Source organism: Pristiophorus japonicus, chromosome 8, assembly GCF_044704955.1.
Source record: "Pristiophorus japonicus isolate sPriJap1 chromosome 8, sPriJap1.hap1, whole genome shotgun sequence".
Taxonomy (NCBI): domain Eukaryota; kingdom Metazoa; phylum Chordata; class Chondrichthyes; family Pristiophoridae; genus Pristiophorus; species Pristiophorus japonicus.
This window is the reverse complement of record NC_091984.1, coordinates 141,074,140-141,097,581: the sequence shown is the minus strand read 5'-3', so window position 1 is coordinate 141,097,581 and position 23,442 is coordinate 141,074,140. Positions and strand designations below refer to the sequence as shown.

At 49.9% G+C, this 23,442-nt stretch overlaps 1 protein-coding gene across 5 annotated transcripts in view; it reads right to left on the bottom strand.

The window, feature by feature from the left end:
• Positions 1 to 23,442, bottom strand: part of LOC139268767 (retinoic acid receptor RXR-gamma-A-like) — a 514,553-nt gene that overhangs the window by 98,568 nt on the left and 392,543 nt on the right. For all 5 annotated transcript variants that reach the window (XM_070887442.1, XM_070887443.1, XM_070887445.1 and 2 more), the window contains exon 2: positions 2,704 to 2,963. In XM_070887442.1, the coding sequence (XP_070743543.1) occupies positions 2,704 to 2,963 (260 nt within the window). The remainder of the gene's footprint in view (positions 1 to 2,703; positions 2,964 to 23,442) is intronic.

Genomic DNA, 23,442 nt, shown 5'->3' with positions numbered 1-23,442 from the left:
CCCTCACGCAGACCCCTCTCCTCTCCCCCGCACAGGCCCCTCCTTCCATCCCTGCAGAAAGCTCTGGCATTGGTTGAACCCGAGACAAAAATCAAACACACCATGGTATGTTTGCCAATCAGATCTCAAGCATTAAATTACATAGAATTTTACAGCGTGGAACTTAAGAGTATTAAACGGTTCTTTTTGAAGACAGATACCCCAACAGCCATTTCCGTCAATGAAGCTCATTCCACTGAATGATTGTGGCCACGGGTTACAGGAACATGTGAGCTTGACTTACTTCACTATTGAGTTCAAGGTGCTACCATGATTAGGCCACAATGTGCAACGCTGCTTCTGAGTTTAAATGAGGTGGGAGCAGTTGAGCTGCAGTGGCCTAACTGATCAGTCACATAGTTGCTGTCGGATACCTTCAGTAACTGCGTTCAATTCTGGAAGAATATATCGGCCTTGTAGGGGATACTGCACTGATTCACCAGAATGATACCGGGGGAGGCGGGGGTAAAAAAGTTAAATTATGAGGAGAGGTTGCATAGACTAGGCTTATATTCCCTTGAGTTTAGAAGATTAATGGGTGATCTGATCAAGTTGGGCTTGATTTTCGGCTCAGTTGCGCCTCAGTTTGCGGGGCGGTAAATGATGTTTCTAGGCGTAAGGCCGGGTGTCCAGCTTTTACAGCCCGGCCGACAAATTTGGCTCATGGTTTGCGGTGGCGCAAAAACTTACCGCCCCGTCCTCTAGTTTCACTGAGGTCATGAGGTCAATCGTCGTGCAATGCTCCGCTAGCGCCCTGGATGCAAAATTCATCCCTAACGCTTCATTTAACGTCCGCCCCAGGATAAGGGGTAAGCCATTTAGGACCGAGATGAGGAGGAATTTCTTCACCCAGAGAGTGGTGAACCTGTGGAATTCTCTACCACAGAAAGTTGTTGAGGTCAATTCACTAAATATATTCAAAAAGGAGTTAGATGAAGTCCTTACTACTAGGGGATCAAGGGGTATGGCGAGAAATCAGGAATGGGGTACTGAAGTTGCATGTTCAGCCATGAACTCATTGAATGGTGGTGCAGGCTAGAAGGGCCGAATGGCCTACTCCTGCACCTAGTTTCTATGTTTCTAAACGTCTGAAGAACCAGGCGTTCCCAGGGTGCAGCAGGCTATTGGTGTTGTGTTTAAATGTAGGGGAGGAGGATCCTATATCGCAGGTCACAGTGACTGCAACGGTTGCGCACATCACGTTGCGAGAAACTCCGACTTGCACACAGCACTTTTATCTGCCATTACAGTGCCCTTACAAGGTGAGTGAGAGAATTTAATGAGGACATTACTAGTTCGTCAGCGTATCATCCTCCATGCTATTGCCAGGCAGCGTCAAGCTGGAAGAAGAGTTCTTGGCCAGGTCGGACCACGGATGAGGAGAGGCCGAAGATGTCTGGAGAGGAGGGCTTATCCCCCCCCCCCCCCCACGGGTTTACAGGCACCAACGCTCAAATTTCCAGCTCTCTGAGGAGCAGTGTGTCAGAAGGCTGCGCTTCCGAAAGGAAGTGCTGACAGAGATATGCCATCTCCTACAGGCAGACTGATGCCTGGACTGCTCTAGAGGCAGCCTTCAATACCCCCCCTCAACAGGTATCTGAATTCAATGTGATGTGTTGCATGTTCCACAGCTTGGCCATCATGAGGAGCCAGGCATTGCATTACCAGTGGGGGTTGTAGGCCCACCTCAGGAGGAGCACGACGATGAAGAGGAGCCTGGCGAGGCCCCCATTGGATACCCACCGCATCCACGGGGGAGGCAGCGTAGAGATGCTGCCAGACCAATAGTCACATGTCGCCAGATCATAATGGGCCAGTTCTCCTAAATGGAGGAAACTGAGGGATGGAGCTAATACTGGACACTATGTGCCCCCATAAATGCACATCTCCGGTGAACATTGGAATGATACACAAGGCACCAATGGCAAAGGTTCAAACAGACATTTTACTGCAACAAAGTCACAAAAACTACCCCCACCAGAATAAAACCATACAATAGACAACGTTATGTTGCAGGGCACTGAGCAGCAATCAAGTTAATTAAATCACTAAAACTCTATTAACGCTGCGATTTTCGGCTGGGGCACAAAAACTTTCTTGTGTAACATCTGATTCTGCACCCCCTGATCATGGAACCTAATTTTTTGCCGCCAAGGGCGCAAACTTTTTCCTGGCGGTATCTGTACCACCCCAAAATCTCAAAAACCAAAAATCCAGCAAAAGGTATTTTAAGATGATTAAAGGAATTGATAGGGTAGATAGAGAGAAACTATGTTCCCTGGTGTAGGAAGTCCAGAACAAGGGGGCATAACCTTAAAATTAGAGCCAGGCCATTCAGCGGCAATCTCAGGAAGCACTTCACACAAAGGGTCGTGGAAATCTGGAACTCTCTCCCCCAAAATACCATTGAGGCTGGGGGTGAATTGAGATTGATAACAAGGGTTATGGAACCAAGGCGGTTAGATGGAGGTAACATAAAGATCAGCCATGATCTAATTTGAACGGAGGATGGGGCTCGAGCAGTTGAATGGCCTCCTCCTGTACCTATGTTCTAATGTCAGCACTTCCCACCTCTGGCAGTTCTACAGCTCATGGTGAGAGTATGTGTAGACTTGCCCGCGATGACTCTTGAACTGGTGACCCTTGAACTGGTAAAGGTCTTACCTGCGGACTACTGAGCGGTCCGTAGCCCATGCCCGGCGTGGAGGGTAAGGACATCGAGGGGGAACCTATTGATGAGGTGATGACTGGATATGGAGATCCCAATCCGTTCACTGGGGAAGTCAAGTTCCCCATGGGGGAGGTGAGAGAGCGCGAAGCATTGATTGAGGATCCGATCATCGAATGATGGCCAACCATTGAGTTCACCGTTGAGTGCGAGGGCGGCGAGTTCATAGATGTGGAATTCACTTGTATTGTGGAGTCTGCAGGAAATAAAGAGATCAGTGTCAGTGTAATGTTTTTGCTTCATAGGTTCTGTGCTTAAGAATTCATAGCAACACACTGCTATTAAGAACTAGTTGGTTTATTAGCAAAGGTTTAACAATCACACTGCACATTACCAGTTAATCCACCAGGCTCACAACCGCCTGCCTCATTGTGGATCCCCCGAACCCAACTGGCTGGGGTTTTATTGAGTCTTGTGAACATCATGCGATTGGCTAAGCCACTCCCAATTCAACAGCTCTACAAACCCGTGAGCATGCTCACAGGTGCATACATTACAGTCAGCAATGTACAGGAACAGTGAAGAGACTAAAGGGGTGGTAGGGTTAACAACCTAGAAGCTAACTCTTTGGACTTTCGCCCTCTTCCGAGTCCCTCTCTGGGATGTGGTTCCCTGGATCTCCTTCCCCTGACCGCATTGCACCCAGGCGGCCATTTTCCATGTATGAGTTTTGAGAAGTTCTCCAATGGAAGAAGACATCACAGGTCAGTCCGGCCCTTGCCTAGTCCCACTCTGGCCTGGGCTGGACCTGTCTGGTCCTGCCTTGCTCTCGCCCACACACTTCCAGTGGGGGTCACTGGCACACCACCAGTTGCCCATTATGTCTTCCCTAGGCTTCTATAGCTATGTGAAGAGAAAAAGATTAGTGAAGACAAATGTAGGTCCCTTGCAGTCAGAATAAGGTGAATTTATAATGGGGAACAAAGAAATGGCAGAATAATTGAACAAATACTTTGGTTCTGTCTTCACTAAGGAAGACACAAACTTCCGGAAATACTACGGGACTGAGCGTCTAGCGAGGAGGAGGTACTGAAGGAAATCCTTATTAGTCAGGAAATTGTGTTAGTGAAATTGATGGGATTGAAGACCGATAAACCCATAGGGACTGATAATCTGCATCCCAGAGTACTTAAGGAAGTGGCCCAAGAAATAGTGGATGCATTGGTGGTCATTTTCCAATAATCTATAGACTCTGGATCAGTTCCTATGGACTGGAGGGTAGCTAATGTAACACCACTTTTTTAAAAAGGAGGGAGAGAGAAAACAGGGAATTATAGACCGGTTAGCCTGACATCAGTAGTGGGGAAAATGTTGGATTCAATTATTAAAGATGTAATAGCAGCGCATTTGGAAAGCAGTGACAGGATCGGTCCAAGTCAGCATGGATTTATAAAAGGGAAATCATGCTTGGCAAATCTTCTGGAATTTTTTTGAGGATGTAACTAGTAGAGTGGACAAGGGAGAACCAGTGGATGTGGTGTATTTGGACTTTCAAAAAGCTTTAAGGTCCCACATACGAATTAATGTGTGTAAAATTCAAGCACATGATATTGGGGGTAATGTATTGGCGTGGATAGAGAACTGGTTGGCAGACAGGAAGCAAAGAGTAGGAATAAACGGGTCCTTTTCAGAATGGCAGGCAGTGACTAGTGGGGTACCGCAAGGTTCAGTGCTGGGACCCCAGCTATTTACAATATATATTAATGATTTAGACGAAAGAATTGAATGTAATATCTCCAAGTTTGCAGATGATACTAAGCTGGGTGGCAGGGTGAGCTGTGAGGAGGATGCTAAGTGGCTGCAGGGTGACTTGGACAGGTTAGGTGAGTGGGCAAATGCATGGTAGATGCAGTATAATGTAGATAAATGTGAGGTTATCCATTTTGGTGGCAAAAACAGGAAGGCAGAATATTATCTGAAAAGCGACAGATTAGTAAAAGGGGAGGTGCAACGAGACCTGGGTGTCATGGTACATCAGTCATTGAAAGATGGCATGCAGGTACAGCAGGCGGTGAAGAAGGCAAATGGTATGTTGGTCTTCATAGTTAGGGGATTTGAGTACAGGGCCTTGGTGAGGTCTCATCTGGAGTACTGTATTCAGTTTTGGTCTCCTAATCTGAGGAAGGATGTGCTTGCTATTGAGGCAGCGAAGGTTCATCAGACTAATTCCCGGGATAGCAGGACTGACATATGAAGAAAGACTGGATCGACTCGGAATTCACTGGAATTTAGAAGTATGAGAGGGGATCTCATAGAAACATATAAAATTCTGACGGAATTGGACAGGTTAGATGCAGGAAGAATGTTCCCGATGTTGGGGAAGTCCAGAACCAGGGGACATAGTCAGTCTAAGAATAAGGGGTAAGCCATTTAGGACTGAGATGAGGAGAAACTTCTTCACTCAGAGAATTGTTAACCTGTGGAATTCTCTACCACAGAAAGTTGTTGAGGTCAGTTTGTTAGATATATTCAAGAGGGAGTTAGACATGGCCCTTACGGCTAAGGGTATCAAGGGGTATGGAGAGAAAGCAGGAAAGGGTTACTGAAGTGAATGATCAGCCATGATCTTATTGAATGGCGGTGCAGACTCGAAGGGCTGAATGGCCTACTCCTGCACCTATTTTCTATGTTTCTACGTAAGATAGAGCTCTCGCTGCAGACGGCGTGACATTGGAGGTGCGTGAACGGACCCAAATGTGGCCGTCCCATTTCACAAGCTCTCCTTCCGCTCACAGAAACAAGGTCCTTCCATCTCCTTCCCCACCCTCCTTCCCCTCTCCTCCTCCCCATTCCCTCCTTTCCTCTCCCCTCCCCTCCCCCCTTCTTTCCGCTCCTTTCCCCTCCCCTCCTTTCCCCGCTTTGCAGGTGAATCTCCAGAGTGGTGCAGGAGCCAAAAGGTGACGTGGGTGGAACGGGAGTGGGAGTGGGAGTGGGAGTGGAAGTGAATGGTCACGGGTGGGACCAGGTGTCCCCATTTTGGCTTCTTCTACCCACATGGCTGTATCGGATGCGCCTCACCTTGCACCTGCCGCATGGGCGAGAATAGATGCGGGCAGGGACGCAGGGCAGGTGGAGTTGCGACTGCCGCCGAGTGTACGACACACCTGACATTCCCTTCTGTTAAAGCCAATGCAACGAAATATCGGAGCGGCCGATGCGATACCGCTTGGTCTGCGTCCTGGCCGTGTCCAATTTCACCCTCACGGTATTCATTATGGCAGTGTGGGCTCCTCCACCTTGGCGAGACCAAACGTGGCTCTGGTGGCCCCTTCTGCTGAATACCAACGTTCTGCCTGCGACCTGGTCTCACCCGTGACCATTCATTTCTACTCCCCCTCCCGTTCCAAGCTCGGCACCTCTAGGCTCCCACACCACTCTCATCGAGAGCTGCATTGCTCTCCGGCTATGCCTGGTGGGGAGCACCAGACGCATGGCTGTCGGCGAGGGCAAAGGGCGACACACGCCATAGTCAAATAGCCGGCCGCCACGCAGGTTGGAATGCGACCTCCTGTCCATTGAAACTCTGGTCTCGCTGCCCGGCTCCAACGTGTTCAAACCTGCCTCTCACCAACCATCAGCATCCTCACTGACCGACTGGGTCCCAGTCCCCATTAACCCCTCACTCGCCCGCCCGCCTCTTCATACTCCTCCACAGCCTCAGCCCCCTCTCCTCCTGCTTTACATTTGCAACGGTCAGCAGTGGCTCACTGACAGCTCAGTGCTTCGCCCGAGTCAGAAGGTCGTGGGTTCAAGTCCCAATCCAGAGACCCATGTACATAATCCAGGCTGAGGGAGCGCTGCACTGTCGGAGGTGCCGTCTTTCGGATGAGGCGTGAAATCGAAGTCCCCGTCTGCCTCCTCAGGTGGAAGTAAAAGATGCCATGCCGCTATTCTAAGAAAAGCAGGAGAGTTATCCCCGGTATCCTGGGCCATAATTTATCTCTCAATAAATACCACTAAAGCACAAGAACATAAGAAATAGGAGCAGGAGTAGGCCATTCGAGCCTGCTCCTCCATTAATAAGATCATGGCTGATCTTCCACCTCAGCTCCACCATCCCGCCCCATCCCCATATCCCTTGGTTCCCTTAGTATTCAAAAACCTATCAGTCTCTGTCTGGAATATACTCAATGACTGAGTCTCCTCTGCCCGCTGGGATAGAGAATTCCAAAGATTCACCACCCTCTGAGTGAAGAACATCACTTATCTCATTGTAGATTGTGGGATCTTGCAACGTGCAAATTGGTCGCAGCTTTTTCTACGTTACAACCTTGCAACGTGTATTTATATAGCACCTTTAATGTAGTGAAACGTTCCAAGGTGCTTCACAGGAGTGTTATGCGATAAAAATTTGACACTGAGCTACATAAGTAGAAATTAGCGCAGGTGATCAAAAGCTTGGTCAAAGTGGTAGGTTTTAAAGGACGTCTTGAAGGGGGAAAGAGAGGTAGCGAGGCGGAGAGGTTTAGGGAGGGAGTTCCAGAGCTTGGGGCCCAGGCAACAGAAGGCACGGCCACCGATGATTGAGCGATTATAATCAGGGATGCTCAGGAGGGCAGAATTAGAGGAGCACAGACATCTCGGGGGGTTGTTGGGCTGGAGGAGATTACAGAGATAGGGAGGGGCGAGGCCATGGAGGGATTTGAAAATAAGGATGAGAATTTTGAAATCGAGGTGTTGCTTAACCGGAAGCCAATGTAAGTCAGCGAGCACAGGGGTGATGGGTGAGTGGGACTTGGTGCGAGTTAGGACACGGGCAGCTGAGTTTTGGGTCATCTCCAGTTTACGTAGGGTGGAATTACAACAATGACTACACTTCAAAAAGTACTCTATTGACTGTAAAGCGCTTTGGGACTTCCTGAGGTCGTGAAAGGCGCTATATAAATACAAGTCTGTTCTTCTGCAAGCATTAAATGGAGAGCCCATGAATCCACGGGTACATCCAGCGATCAGGCTGTGCAAGTGCGTCAAGGCTTCAGGCAGAACAACAGGGCCCCCTGCATCTCGAGGTTTAATTAGAATCTTGGCAAACACCGAGGTGAGAAGCGATGAGTGTGTCTTTGAAACTACTCTGAAATCTCGCTGGGATTGGATGACAGCTTACGCTCCCAAAGTGGGCCTACCATGTTTATTTAATGGCCTCTTTCTCTCACAGCCGACAGCAGCTCGATTTCCTGGTCTGAAATCAGCCAACCAGAAACCCCTGTGGAAACGACAGCATCCTGGGCTAGGATTGGTGGTTATGGGGTGGTGGGGGGGTAAGTTCTACCCTCCCCCGGCCCCCAACTCCTCCCTCGCTACCATCAGGAGATTGCACGTAGTGAGCGCGTCAAAGTTAGGACAGGCCTGACAACAGGCTGTTTGACCACAGAAGCTTCATACCAGAGCCCAGTCCCCTCTTCACCCAGTGCCCATGTGCACACACTTGCCAGCTTGGGGTCACTGCATTGCGATTGGGAGCAGGGTTCCCGGCTGACCTTTCATCCTAGTTAGCTCAAGGGTATGAAGGCCAGTGACATTTCCCGCCCCCTCGCACTCCAACCCCCACAACTACTGCCCAGGCTAAGAATGGCCAAAACAGAAAGAAAAAGACTTGCATTTATAGAGCGCCTTTCACAACCTGAAGACACCCCAAAGCGCTTCAGAGCCAATGAAGTACTTTTGGAGTGTAGTCACTGTTGTAATGTGGGAAACACAGCAGCCAATCTGTGCACAGCAAGCTCCCACAAACAGCAATGAGCAAATGACCAGTTTTGATGCAAGATCATCGACCTGAAACATTAACTCTGTTTCTCTCTCCAAGATGCTGCCTCTCCTGCTGAGTATTTCCAGCATTTTCTGTTTTTATTAATAACCAGATCATCTGTTTTAATGATGTTGGCTGAGGGATAAATATTGCCCAGGAGAAGTCCTCTTGCTCTTATTTGAAATAGTGCCATGGGATTTTTTTTACACCAGCTGCAAAGCTCAACATCTCATCCGAAAGACGACACCTCCGACGGTGCAGCACTCCCTCAGCACTGCACTGCAGTGTCAGCCTGGATTTTGGTGCTCAAGTCTCTGGAGTGGGACTTGAACCCACAACCTTCCGACTCAGAGTGCTATTCACTGAGCCACGGCACTAAAGCAGCAGAGCCCAGTGATGTAACGCACGGGCTCTCCTGGTCTCCCTGGCACACCGAATGAAGCAGTCACTCATGGAGAGAGGAGGGGCGCCCGAGACTCCACAGGACTGAAAATCCCCCCTTTTTTTTCTCACGCACTCGCCGCTTGATCGGCGCAGAGTTGCTAACAATCGCGACATTGCCCTCCTGTTTTGGGAGGGGCGGTGCATGGGGTCCCGCCCCGCTGGAGTTGTCACCTCGTCGACCCTCTTTCCGCACCGTGTGGGACATTGCCCCGCGGGAGTGGCTTGGCTGCCGCTCGGTGCTCCCCGACAGCATTCCCCCGGGCAGGAAGCTTCTCCTTCCTGGGCTGCGCGTCCGCCCTGAAAGGGGAGGGCGCACTGCCGCGGCCGCCATGTTATTTTTAATTGTCGGCCGACTCTGAGGGCGGCCACGGGTTCGGCCAGTGCACCCACAGGCAGCCCGGCACCCCATCTTGGTGGCCCGGCGGGCACCACTAACGTGGCTGCAGAGCTTGCAGCGCCCCCCCCCCACGTAAGGTGACGGGAAAGGACGTTGCTACGTGTTCACACGGCGCGAATGTCACCGACCGATGCTCATGCTGAACACCGCCCGGAAGAAAAAAAACATTGGAAGAGCTTAATTTCGGCTCCAATCTCCGCCCCATGGATTGGGGCGGAGAAAAATCTTAAATAACGGTGCGTGTATCCCCTTTGAGTCGGGGGAAATTTCGGCCCCCACTGCTCCAAATGCCACATATGATGGCGTGAAATGTATACACTGGGGAAATCACAGACCCGAGCTCCCCCCACCCTTCTCCCCATCCCATAACTACACATCACAACAGGATGGTCCATTGAGACCTGTCTCCATGGAGGCCTCTCTTCGACTCAACACTGTCCCCTACACACCCCCATTCTTTAGTTTCCCTCCCTATGTTCCACACTAAACGCTTTCAAAGATAACCTCATCGATCAGGCAGCAAGTGGAGGCCTTACCAGTTGGCCTCAGCAGCCTCTGGGTTAATGAAGTGGGGCGGGGGTTCGCGGAAGTTGATTAAAAAAAAGACACAAAGTTCCCCCCTCCCTCCCTTGCCTGCAAGGAAACGCACATGTACAAGTCCAGCAGGGTCAAGGGTCAGGCTAGACGGCGATGCTCCACGTCATCGAATAGGCCGCTGTCAAGGATAATGACCACCTGGACCTCAGCAAGGAGGCTGAAAGCGGGGGTGAGGGGCTGGGGGAGGGGGGGTTAAAGGGAGATATAGCAGGAAGGATTAGACAGGGTAATGGGTTGATTCCAAACCATCACACCTACAGAAAGAACTTTGTCCCCATCAGGATCAACAATTACATTCAGTGGATGTAACCACTCTGTCGCCTTCAATGAAGACAGGAACCTGTGGCCCTTTCCCTAATGCTAGTTGGCACACTTCAGCTCCCTTTAACCTTTGATTACTGCCCGATGACCTCCAGCTGTTCTCCTTGCTCAGCATCAAGGGAGACGCTCGGTGAAGTGAGTGTGTGAACAAGAAGCTGATTAGCACCAGCCATCAGGGCCCGCAGTGAACAAAACAGCTTTAACGTGGGGTGGGGGCGTCCCAGGGCACCGCCCAGGGCACAGGCAGACACAGAGCGGCAATGGGAGGGCGAGGCCCGACAATACAGCGCGGGGCTTCTGAACACAGGGAGAGAGGCCGTACAGAGCTGGGGTTTAGGGGAGGGAGGGAGGGACGGCCCAGGAAACTAAAGGCCTTTCCACTGCTGGTGGGAGAGTTGGGGGTGAGGGGTTGTTGGGGGGGAGGGGTGTGTGGGAGGAGTGGGGATGAGGGGGGAGGAAGGAGTGGGGATGAGGGGGGAGGGGGGTGTGGAGGTGAGGGGGGAGTGGGGTGAGGGGGTGGCGGAGATGCTTGTACAGGACCTTAAAGTCAGAGGCCTGAAGGGCAAAGCTGGGGTAAGGGACAGAGGAACGAAAGATTTGCATTTATATAGCGCCTTTCACGACCACCGGACGTCTCAAAGCGCTTTACACCCAATGAAGTACTTTTGAAGTGTAGTCACTGTTGTAATGTAGGAAACATGGCAGTCATTTTGCACACAGCAAGCTCCCACAAGTAGCAATGTGATAATGACCAGATAAATCTGTTTTTGTTATGTTGATTGAGAGATAAATATTGACCAGGATAACTCCCCTGCTCTTCTTCAAAATAGTGCCATGGGATCTTTTACATCCACCTGAGAGAGCAGACAGGGCCCCTGTTTAACATCTCATCTGAAAGACAGCACCTCCAGCAGTGCAGCACTCCCTCAGCACTGCACTGGGAGTTGTCAGCCTAGATTTTTGCGCTCAAGTCTGGAGTGGGACACTGAGCCATAGCTGACACTACATGGATGGACGGAGAGATTGGAAGGGTGAGGCGTTTGTATAGATTGGGAAGGGACGAGTGGTGTGAGGGGTGGATAGATCTGTAAACAAGGAACAAGTTTTTGAACTCAATGCTTTGATAGGTCGGGTAGGACAGGGAGTGGTGAGACTGAGTGAGCAGCAAGATATGGGCAGTGGAGTTTTTGGGTGCAGGGAGTTTGACCTCTGTGGAGCCCAGGGAACCACAAGGACTGCAGTGCACAATCAAATCTCCATATTTTTATACATTTGTTCCGCGATGTGGACGTCGCTGGCAAGGCCGGCATTTACTGCCCATCCCTAATTGCCCGTGAGAAGGTGGTGGTGAGCCGCTTTCTTGAACCGTTGCAGTCCGTGTGGTGAAGGTACTCCCATGGTGCTGTTAGGGAGGGAGTTCCAGGATTTTGATCCAGCGACAATGAAGGAACGGCGATATATTTCCAAGTCAGGATGGTGTGTGACTTGGAGGGGAACTTGCAGGTGGTGGTATTCCCATGTGCCTGCTGCCCTTGTCCTTCTAGGTGGCAGAGGTCGTGGGTTTGGGAAGAAGCCTTGGCAAGTTGCTGCAGTGTGTCGGTGGTGGAGGGAGTGAATGTTGAAGGTGGTGGATGGGGTGCCTATCAAGCGGGCTGCTTTGTCCTGGATGGTGTCGAGCTTCTTGAGTGTTGTTGGAACTGCACTCATCCAGGCAAATGGAGAGTATTCCATCACACTCCTGACTTGTGCCTTGTAGATGGCGGAAAGGCTTTGGGGAGTCAGGAGGTGAGACACTCGCTGTAGAATACCCAGCCTCTGACCTTCTCTTGTTGCTACAGTATTTATGTGGTTGGTTCAGTTAAGTTTCTGGTCAATGGTGACCCCCAGGATTCAGCGATGGTAATGCCGTTGAATATCAAGGGCCGGTGGTTAGACTCTCGCTTGTTGGAGATGGCCATTACCTGATACTTGTGTGGGGTGAATGTAACTTGCCACCTATCAGCCCAGGGATAACTTCAGCAGCGTTTACCTTGTTCAGACACCGCACCCAACCCTCCTCTCCCCTCCCAAAGACAAACATCCCACTTAGTGTCAGCCGTGGCTCAATGGGTAACTCTCTGCTGAATCAGGAGGTTGTGGGTTCAAGTCCCACTCCAGATGAGCCCATAATCTAGGCTGACACTTCAGTGCAGTGCTGAGGGAGTGCTGCACTGTCAGAGGTGCCGTCTTTTGGATGAGACATTAAACCGAGGCCCCGTCTGCTCTCTCAGATGGATGTAAAAGATCCCATGGCACTATTTCAAAGAAGAGCAGGGGAGTTATCCCCGGTGTCCTGGGAAATATTTATCCCTCTATCAACATAACAAAAAAACAGATTATCTGGTCACATTGCTGTTTGTGAGAGCTTGCTGTGCAAATTGACTGCTACATTTCCCACATTACAACAGTGACTGCCCTTGAAAAAGTACTTCATTGGCTGAAAAACGCTTTGGGAGGAGCTGAGGCCATGAAAGGCGCTATATAAATGCAAGTCTTCCTTTCTATACTTCAGCTCGAGGAAGTGAGAGGTGGTCCCCGCAGCAGGCTCCGCCCAAAGTTGGGGCTGTGTTTAAGATCAGCTGAAGCAGTGGGGGATTGGAGCAAAGCCCCAACGTTGCTGGTAATTGCAAACATGACCTGTCCGCTGTCTTGATGAAAGATGACATCAAGCCTCCAGAGTTTACCAGAAATACATTGACAAGTTATTCTATTATTACAGCCGCAACTAGCCTCTCGGGACCTCCAGACACTGCCACCATCCCATCAATCACACACTGCCCTCAGCTCCCAATGTCATTTTACAATGCTTTTACTGATAGTTGTGGGGGACTGGGGGCAGTTTGTTCCAGCTTTTCTCCCAGCGCTGTAGGGCTTAAGTACAAAATTCTATTGATCACACTTGGTTAGTTGCGTTTGACACATTGAAATCCAATTCACATTCCTCTTGGTATTTACTCCAGCCTAAAATACGCACGTTTCTTTATTCCTCCTCCCAGCTTCTCCCTCCTCTCCTGAAGGTGCTGACTCTCACTGGGGTACAGTTCCATGGGCCCCACTCCCCTCTCCTCTCCTGAAAGTAACATTAACTCACCTGTGCACTGTCCAGTGGATGGGCGTCAGAAACCGATTTACAGGAGGATTTATTTTCTCTTTCCTTGACCAGGGTATCGAATTCCTTTATCACTGCCCCAGTGTGCTAACTCAGCACAGGTTGGAGGTGGAGCAAGGATCTAGACTGGACTATCTGGTTCAATAATATCGCACTTAGCCATTGGTCGAGTGTAACTCCCTCTACACTGCCCCATCACACACTCCCAGGGCAGGTACAGTACGGGTTAGATACAGAGTAAAGCTCCTTTTGTGGCTCGCTGACTACACTGTTGTGAAGTGCTGTGGATCTTTTACTACGTTAAAGGCGCTATATAAATGCATGTTGTTGAACGCCCGTATTTTGATTCTAATGCAATAATGATTTCACAATAATGCGCTGGAATCTTGGGCGGGCAATGCCATTTCACATGAATAGGTTGTAGTTATATGGTTTATAGTGCAATATCATATCATTCCTCAGTTAGTATCATGAAATCATAATGTGAGTGCTAAGTTATTGCTGTGCAATTAGATGGAAGCTGAAATAAAACCCAACCTTTTATATTTTAGTGTATCTGGGCCTAGTAGATGGAAAAGCCTGAAGTGGTTGTTAGCTCATCTTTATCAGCTGTACTTTGTATCAGTGCAGTGCCAGCCTTGCCAGTGCTGTGAGGGAGTGCGCTTCAGGGTAACATTAACCTATATAGAGTCTGCCATGTGCTCTCTCTCAGACACTGATCGGATATGACACGGGAGCGTCACTCTGTGCGCAGCCAGCAAGCGAGAGGCAGCAGTCTTCAGCCAATACCTCGCATGCGGCCTTCACGGGAAGGCTTTCACATGGGTTCTCTGGAAATGGTTCAGATGTAAACATGTCACCCAGAGCCCGTTGCTTGAGGACAGCATCGCTGATGTTTTTTCCACTCCCTCCTGCGTTTAGTGGAAAGCGAGGTGTTAGCCAGTGAGGCTGGTCGTGTTTCTGCTGAGTTTGACATATTTTTGGGTCCCAGCCTCTCATTCTCCCGTCTAACCCTTGCCGTTGCATTCCACCTCCTGCTCCCATCCTACCCCTCCACCTTCTGCCGTCTCTACCTCCTGTTCCCACCCCCATCCCCCCCCGCCCCACCCCATCCCATACCGGATGCCTCATATTATCTTTACCCCCTCCGTTGCAATCTCGGCCTTCCCCGGTCCTGCGCCAGATTTATTATTTGGCACAGGCTGGCAAACCTGTTTTATAGTTCAGCTAAGTACAGGAAAGTGGCAGAACTGTAACCTCAAATGGTGGCAGGGTACGTTTATAACTGGCAATTAAAATGTAAATCAAGATTTAATGCAAGCCACTGCACCGTGTTGAAACCTCTTGTTACACCAGGTTTAGTGTCCTTATATATCTAGGATAAACCCACACCGACACACTTCAAACCTCAGAGCCTTGCTAATATCTCCCCCAGTGTTGTCTCTTCTCTCAAAGGGTCGTGGTGTGGTAACAGTTCCACAGGGGTCAGTTGAATTATTTTCAAATCTCTCCATGGCCTCACCCCTCCCTATCTCTGTAATCGCCTCCGGCCCCCCCTCCCCCCGAGATGTCTGCGCTCCTCTAATTCTGCTTCCTGACCATCCCTGATTATAATCACTCAACCATTGGTGGCCGTGCCTTCTGTTGCCTAGGCCCCAAGCTCTGGAATCCCTCCCTAAACCTCTCCGCCTCTCTACCTCGCTTTCCTCCTTCAAGACGCTCCTTAAAACCTACCTCTTTGACCAAGCTTTTGGTCACCTGCGCTAATTTCTTCTTACGTGGTTCGGTGTCAAATTTATTTGTTTTATCTTAAAACACTTCTGTGAAGCGCCTTGGGATGTTTTACTACATTAAAGGCGCTATATAAATACAAGTTGTTGTTGTTGTGAAGACTGTGCGGATGGAGGCAGCAAAGAGCCAGAGAGGCCGGGGGGGTGGGGGGGCGGGGTGGTGAAGGTCGGGCAGCAGTCTCAGAAGGTGCTGTATAGTTAAGCCCCACTCCAGAGATATGACCACATAATCCAGGCTGACACTCCCAGAGCAGTGCTGAGGAAGTGCTGCATTGTCGGAGGTGCCGTCTTTCAAATGAGGCGTTAAACCGAGGCCCCGTCTGCTTCTTGAGCCGACTGTAGAAGAGCTCTCAGATGTTCTGGCCAAAGTTCATCCCTCAACCAACATCATCAAAAACTGATGAACTGGCCATTCGTCTTGATGTTGTTTGTGGAATCTTGCTGTGCACAAAATGGCTGCCGCATTTGCCTACGAAACAGCAGACAGTGCATTTCACTCCAATTCATCAGGTTAACAATGTGCTGAGCAGACACAATAAGATGCAACACAGTTTGGTCAAATCTCTCTTTGGTAAAGACCAACCTGTAAACCTGCAGGTTAAGGTTAGCCACGTGCACTTTAGCGAAGCTTCGCCCTTTGGGCCTCCACTCAATCCAAAATCAGCCCATGTAAATGCCTGCTTGCACAGTTTGTCACTTAGCAACAACAACACATCTCCAAGGAAACCACCCACACCAGGCCACATCAGTAAAATACCCATCTACTTTTTACATTGGGCCCAGTTCAGCCCTTCAACCTTTGCCACTGGATAAAGGCCTAGCTCTGTCAAGCCCGTGTGGTGGCTGATGTGCAATGGTCACCACACGTTAAAAAAATCCACACACAGGCATCTTCCACCTCCTCAATTGGAGTTCAGGACTGGAACATTGGGTCCTTCATTGAAACATCTGTGAACTCATATGGAAGCAAGTCATCCTCGAGGGACCGTCTATGATGATGATGACGACAGTGTCAGCTGTGGCTCAGTGTGTTGCACTCTCGCCTCTGAGTCAGAAGGTTGTGGGTTCAAGTCCCACTCCAGGGACTTGAGCACAAAAATCTAGGCTGACACTCCAGTGCAGTGCTGAGGGGATGAAACGTTAAACCGAGGCCCTCGTCTGCCCTCTCAGGTGGATGTAAAAGATCCCATAGCACTATTTCGAAGAAGAGCGGGGGGAGTAATCCCCGGTGTCCTGGCCAATATTTATCCCTCAATCAACATAAATCGATATATTATCTGCTCATTATCACATTGCTGTTTGCAGGAGCTTGCTGTGCACAAGTTGGCTGTCGTGTTTCCCACATTACAACAGTGAGTGCACTCCAAAATGTACTTCATTGGCTGTAAAGCGCTTTGAGATGTTAGGTAGTCGCGAAAGGCGCTATATAAATGCAAACCTTTCTTTCTTTGACACACAAGCTGCCGAGAACTGGGGTAAAATTATTTTCGTGACGATGCCACTGAAAAAAATATTCATTCCTGGGATGAGGGAGTTTCTGGCAGGCCCACATATTGCTTTTATTGGCCGTTGCCGTTTGCCATCAGAGGGTAGTGGTAGTCCGCTGCCGCCATGTGGTGGTTCTTCGTAGCCATTTGATTTGGCAGAGTGCCTGGGCTTGGCCACTTCACAGGGCAGTCAAGAGTCAGTGCAGGGATACGGACCTAGAGCTGGTAATTAGGATTAGACTGATGGCCTTTTGTTAGATGGAGCAGATATAATGGTAAGTACTGCAGGGAATAGAACAGTGGATGTGGTGTACTTGGACTTTCAAAAGGCTTTTGACAAGGTCTCACACAAGAGATTGGTGTGCAAAATCAAAGCACATGGTATTGGGGGTAATATACTGGCGTGGATAGAGAACTGGTTGGCAGACAGGAAGCAGAGAGTCGGGATAAACGGGTTCTTTTCAGAATGGCAGACAGTGACCAGTGGGGTGCCGCAGGGCTCAGTGCTGTGACCCCAGCTATTTACAATATACATTAACGATTTAGATGATGGAATTGAGTGTAATATCTCCAAGTTTACAGATGACACTAAACTGGGTGGCGGTGTGAGCTGTGAGGAGGATGCTAAGAGGCTGCAGGGTGACTTGGTCAGGTTAGATGAGTGGGCAAATGCATGGCAGATGCAGTAAAATGTGGATAAATGTGAGGCTATCCACTTTGGGGGCAAAAACACGAAGGCAGAATATTATCTGAATGGCGGCAGATTAGGAAAAGGGGAGGTGCAACGGAACCTGGGTGTCATGGTTCACCAGTCATTGAAAGTTGGCATGCAGGTACAACAGACGGTGAAGAAGGCAAATGGTATGTTGGTCTTCATAGCTAGGGGATTTGAGTATAGGAGTAGGGAGGTCTTACTGCAGTTGTACAGGGCCTTGGTGAGGCCTCACCTGGAATACTGTGTTCAGTTTTGGTCTCCTAATCTGAGGAAGGACGTTCTTGCTATTGAGGGAGTGCAGCGAAGGTTCACCAGACTGATTCCAGGGATGGCTGGACTGTCATATGAGGAGAGACTGGATCAACTGGGCCTTTATACATTGGAGTTTAGAAGGATGAGAGGGGATTTCATAGAAACATATAAGATTCTGACGGGACTGGACAGGTTAGATGCGGGGAGAATGTTCCCGATGTTGGGTAAGTCCAGAACCAGGGAACACAGTCTTAGGATAAGGGGCAGGCCATTTAGGACTGAGATGAGGAGAAACTTCTTCACTCAGAGAATTGTTAACCTGTGGAATTCCCTGCCGCAGAGAGTTGTTGATGCCAGTTCATTGGATATATTCAAGAGGGAGTTCGATATGGCCCTTACGGCTAAAGGATTCAAGGGGTATGGAGAGAAAGCAGGAAAGGGGTACTGAAGGAATGATCAGCCATGATCTCATTGAATGGTGGTGCAGGCTCGAAGGGCCGAATGGCCTACTCCTGCACCTATTTTCTATGTTTATATGTAATACGGCCAGGGTGATCTCCTGGACTCGCCTGGATGGGTCAGAGAGGAGTTTTCCCAGATTTTTTTCTCCCTAAATTGGCTTGGGATTTTATCTGGTTTTTGTCGCTCCGGTTGGAGTGGAGTGTAGAATGTTTCAGTATAAGGGGTGTCGCAGTTGTGAGAGGCAGACTGGTTGGCCTGGGTGCTCTTTATCTTTCCGTCATTGTTCCTAGGTTTATATGTAACCTTCAGGGCTGCTGACCAAGTGTGCGGCTCATTGTCAGCCGGAGCGGATACGATAGGCCGAAATGGCCTCCTTCTGCGCCGTAAATTTCTATGTTTCTATGTAAGCATGTTGGTATGGGACTGGAGTCACATGTAGGCTTCCTTCCCGAACAGATATCAGTGAACCAGTTGAGTATGTAGGACAATCGGACAGCTTCATGGTCACTTCTAACAGATTAAAAAAAAACTGAATACAAATTCTCAAGCTGCCGTAGTGGATTTGAACTCATGGGCACGATTATGAATGCAGGCCTCTAGATTATTCAGCCAACTTATCCATTACAAACACGTTGTAACGACCTAAATAGAGTTTGATTTGCTGCTATGGAACCACAATGGATTAAGTTAATTTTATGTATAACAACCTTAACCCATATGAATCCCCGGGAATGTGTCAGTATTTACAGGCGGGTTCCCGGGACTGTGTCGGTATTTATAGGGGATCCCCGGGAGTGTGCCAGTATTTATAGGGGGTCCCCAGGAGTGTGTCAGTATTTACAGGGGGTCCCAGGGAGTGTGTCAGTATTTACAGGGGGTCCCCGGGAGTGTGTCAGTATTTACAGGGGGTCCCTGGGAGTGTGTCAGTATTGACAGCAGGTCCCTGGGAGCGTGTCGGTATTTACAGGCGGTCCCCGGGAGTGTGTTATTATTTACAGGAGGCCCCCTACAGTGTAATAGTTTACAAATCTCACACATCTACAGTCTATGAATCAGACGTACGGTTTCAGAAGCCCGAAGGGCATCAACTAAAAATCTTTAAGCAAGCCGTGTGCTGCTGAGATGGTTATCTCGGTGTGTGGAGTGAGAGGGAATGGCGGCATGATTGCCGTATTTAACATATGCAAATCAGTCGGACTCACAAACCCTCTTACCAGCCCCTAATCCAATAAATCACCCGTGATATATGGCGAAAAGTATGGACATTACTGCAAATGTGTTTAATATTGTGAGCGGAGGCAACATAAATTATTCATGCTGTGATTAGATTGTAGGGGAGAAAATGAGATATTCCGCTCCTGGCTCGGCAGACAGCCATTTATCAAAAGCCACTCGGAGCTGGGTCTGCAGAGAACCTCTCACCAAACACTTAATCAACGTCAGGAGGAAAGCAAGCTGCAGAAGCACGGCACTTTAACAAGGGGTTGTTAATTCAGCCGCCCCCTCAGGCAGTCAGCTGCTCGCTCCGCGACGGGGTACAGGATACGGCCTGTCCCCCCCACTGTCCCTCAGCATCCCCCACCCAGTGAGAGGTGGACAACGAGGGTGCTCACTGTCCCCCCACTCGCCGCCCCCCCTCATCATCATCATCATAGGCAGTCCCTTGGAATCGAGGAAGACTTGCTTCCACTCTTAAAATGGGTCCTTAGGTGGCTGAACAGTCCAATACGAGAGCCACAGTCCCTGTCACGGGGCGGAGGGGACGGCAGATAGTTGTTGAGGGAGGGGGTGGGTGGAACTAGTTTGCCGCACGCTCCTTCCGCTGCCTGCGCTTGGTTTGTGCATGCTCTCGGCGATGAAACTCGAGGCGCTCAGCGCCCTCCCTGATGCACTTCCTCCACTTAGGGCAGTCTTTGGACAGGGACTCCCAGGTGTCAGTGGGGATGTTGCACTTTATCAGGGAGGCTTTCAGGGTGTCCTTGTAGCGTTTCCTCTGCCCACCTTTGGCTCGTTTGCCGTGAAGGAGTTCAGAGTAGAGCGCTTGCTTTGGGAGTCTCGTGTCTGGCATGCGGACAATGTGGCCTGCCCAGCGGAACTGATCGAGTGTGGTCAGTACTTCAATGCTGGGGATGTTGGCCTAGTCGAGGACGCTAATGTTGGTGCGTCTGTCCTCCCAGGGGATTTGTAGGATCTTGCGGAGGCATCGTTGGTGGTATTTCTCCAGCGATTTGAGGTGTCTACTGTACGTTATCCATGATTCTCAGCCATACAGGAGGGTGGGTATTACTACTGTCCTGTAGACCCCCCCGTGAGAGATAGATGACAAGGGTGCTCTCACTCTCCACCCCGCCTCACCCTACTCTCTCCCAGCGCCCCGAGTCCACCTCATGCGACACACGTGACAGCGGGATTTAGTGGGACCGCCTGCCCACCAAAACAGCTGCCGCCTTGGCTGTAAGAATTTCCAGCTGCAAACGGCGTCTCGACACTGAGGTGAGGGATAATCGTCACCGTGAAAACTACAGCCGGAATCAATGGCCGAATATTTATATTTGCCGATCAGTCCATTGTCTCCGGAAGCCCCTTGGAAGCCTTTTCGGGACAGGCTGGGTCCCCTCAAAGCCGTCCACTACCTGAGGTCAGCTCTTGCCACCCATCAATCCCCTTTCCTGTCAGCCCTGGCTCAGTGGCCAGCGCACTCACCTCTCAAATCAGAAGGTTGTAGGTTCAAATCCCACTCCAGAGACTTGAGTATATCATCTAGCCCGATACTCCCAGTGCAGTGCTGAGGGAGCGCTGCACTGTCGGAGGTGCTGTCTTTCTGATGAGACGTTAAACCGAGGCCCCCATCTGCTCTCTCAGGTGGACGTAAAAGATCCCGGTGTCCTGGCCAATATTTATCCTTCAATCCGCATAACAAAAACATCGAAGATTGCACCATTCACACCCAATCTAGAGCACACACACCAACGTCAGTGTCCTCGACCAGGCCAACATCCCCAGCATTGAAACACTGACCACACTTGATCAGTTCCGCTGGGCAGGCCACATTGTCCGCATGCCAGACATGAGACTCCCAGAGCAAGCGCTCTACTTGGAACTCCTTCATGGCAAACGAGCCAAAGGTGGGCAGAGGAAACGTTACAGGGACACCCTCAAAGCCTCCCTGATAAAGTGCGACATCCCCACTGACACCTGACCAAAGACCGCCCTAAGTGGAGGAAGTGCATCTGGGAGGGCGCTGAGCACCGAGAGTCTTGTCGCCAAGAGCATGCAGAAATCAAGCGCAGGCAGCAGAAGAGCGTGGGACAAACCTGTCCCACCCACCCCTTCCCTCAACGACTGTCTGTCCCACCTGTGACAGGGACTGTGGTTCTTATATTGGACTGTTCAGCCACCTAAGGACTCATGTTAAGAGTGAAAGCAAGTCTTCCTCAATTCCGAGGGACTGCCTATGATGATGAGCCTCATCTTTTGTTTCCTAACTTGTGCCATTACCATCTCATTTTTGCCCATCATCCCTTTGGTCACTTAAATCTCTCCTGCCTTCCACCCTATCACAGACCTTCCCATTTGTTCTTCCCACCCCCTTTCACTGCCTCTGCACTTCCTCAAGTGCCTGTTACATCTCAAAATTTTCCAGTTCTAACGGAGGGTCACAGACCTGAAACATTAACTCTGTTTCTCTCCACTGACCTGTTGAGATTTCCAGCATTTTCTATTTTTATATCACTAAAACATCTGATTTGCTTTCTGTGGGAGCTTGCTGTGCGCAAATTGGCTGCTGCGTTTCCTGCACTGCAACAGCGACAACTTGCTACTCCTGCGTACTGGTGCGATCGTACCAACAGATTAAAGACCCTGGGTGACTTGACAGATGCGGACGAGGCTTTATGTTCACTCAGCTGTCGCTCCTGTTTAGGGCGTGTGGCAAATCGAATTCACTTTCTCCATTTTACTTTTATAATCCGGTGCACTAGTTGTCCCCCCCCCCCCGCCCCCCGCCTCACAGATTTACTCCCCTGAAACTAGTTCCCTTAACCAATGGTACATTCTTAGGCTCAGTTGTTCATAATTGTGTACAGTTTTAGTCTCCTTACCTAAGGAAGGATACACTTGCTATTGAGGGGGTGCAACAAAGGTTCACCAGACTGATTCCTGGGATGGGGGATTGCCCTATGAGGAGAGATTGAGTAGACTAGGCCTATATTCTCTAGAGTTTTGAAGAATGAGAGGGGATCTCATTGAAACATACAGAATTCTGACAGGGCTTGACAGGGTAGATGCAGGGAGGATGGTTCCTCTGGCTGGGGAGTCCAGAACCAGGGGTCACAGTCTCAGAATAAGGGGTCAGCCATTTAGGACTGAGATGAGGAGAACTTCTTCACTAAGAGGGTGGTGAATCTTTGGAATTGTCTACCCCAGAGGGCTGTGGAGGCTCAGTCTTTGAGTATATTCAAGACAGAGATCGGTAGAGTTTTGGATATTAAGGGAATCAAGGGATATGGGGATAGTGCAGGAAAGTGGAGTTGAGGTCGAAGATCAGCCATGATCTCATTGAATGGCAGAGCAGGCTCGAGGGGCCGAATGGCCTGCTCCTAATTCTTATGGTCTTACGTTGACGGGTCTATAATTTTGTCGACTCCAAGAGCGAGAGGACGTTTGTAACCTGGGAAACAAGTCAGGAGAAGACCTTGGCTCTCCAGCTAGCTGCACTGGAGTAACACAGATTAACCCATACAGTGCAAAGGCCTGTCAGTGGGAGACCCACAGAGTAGCTCCTAGCAACCAACCTGCCCTAGCAGGTGTAGAGACGGTCATAACTGTGATCAAAACAACTTGTACTATGAATCCGAACCTTGTAGTGACTGAAGATGGTGCTGGCGAGAAGGGTTTCTGATTGCAGCGATCTTGGGGGCGAATTTTCCCAGGGACTGCACCAGCCGGGTGATCTCGCAAGAGTGAATTGGCTAACTATGGCCGTGCCGCCCTCTGATTTCTCCCTCCACGATCTCGCCTCTCCCTATCTCTGTCACCTCCTCCAGCTCCACAACCCTCCGGGATCTCTGCATTCCTTCAATTCTGGCCTCTTGTGCCTCCTCCACTTCCTTCGTCCCACCAGTGGCGGCCGTGTCTTCAGCTGCCAAGGTCCCTAAGCTCTGGAATTCTCTCCCTGAAGCTCTCTCTCCTCCTATAAAGGAAGACTTGAATTTATGTAACACCATTCACGACCACCGGACAACTCAAATGCGCTTTACAGCCAATTAAGTAGGTTTGGAGTGTAGTCACTGTTGTAATGTGGGAAACGCGATAGCC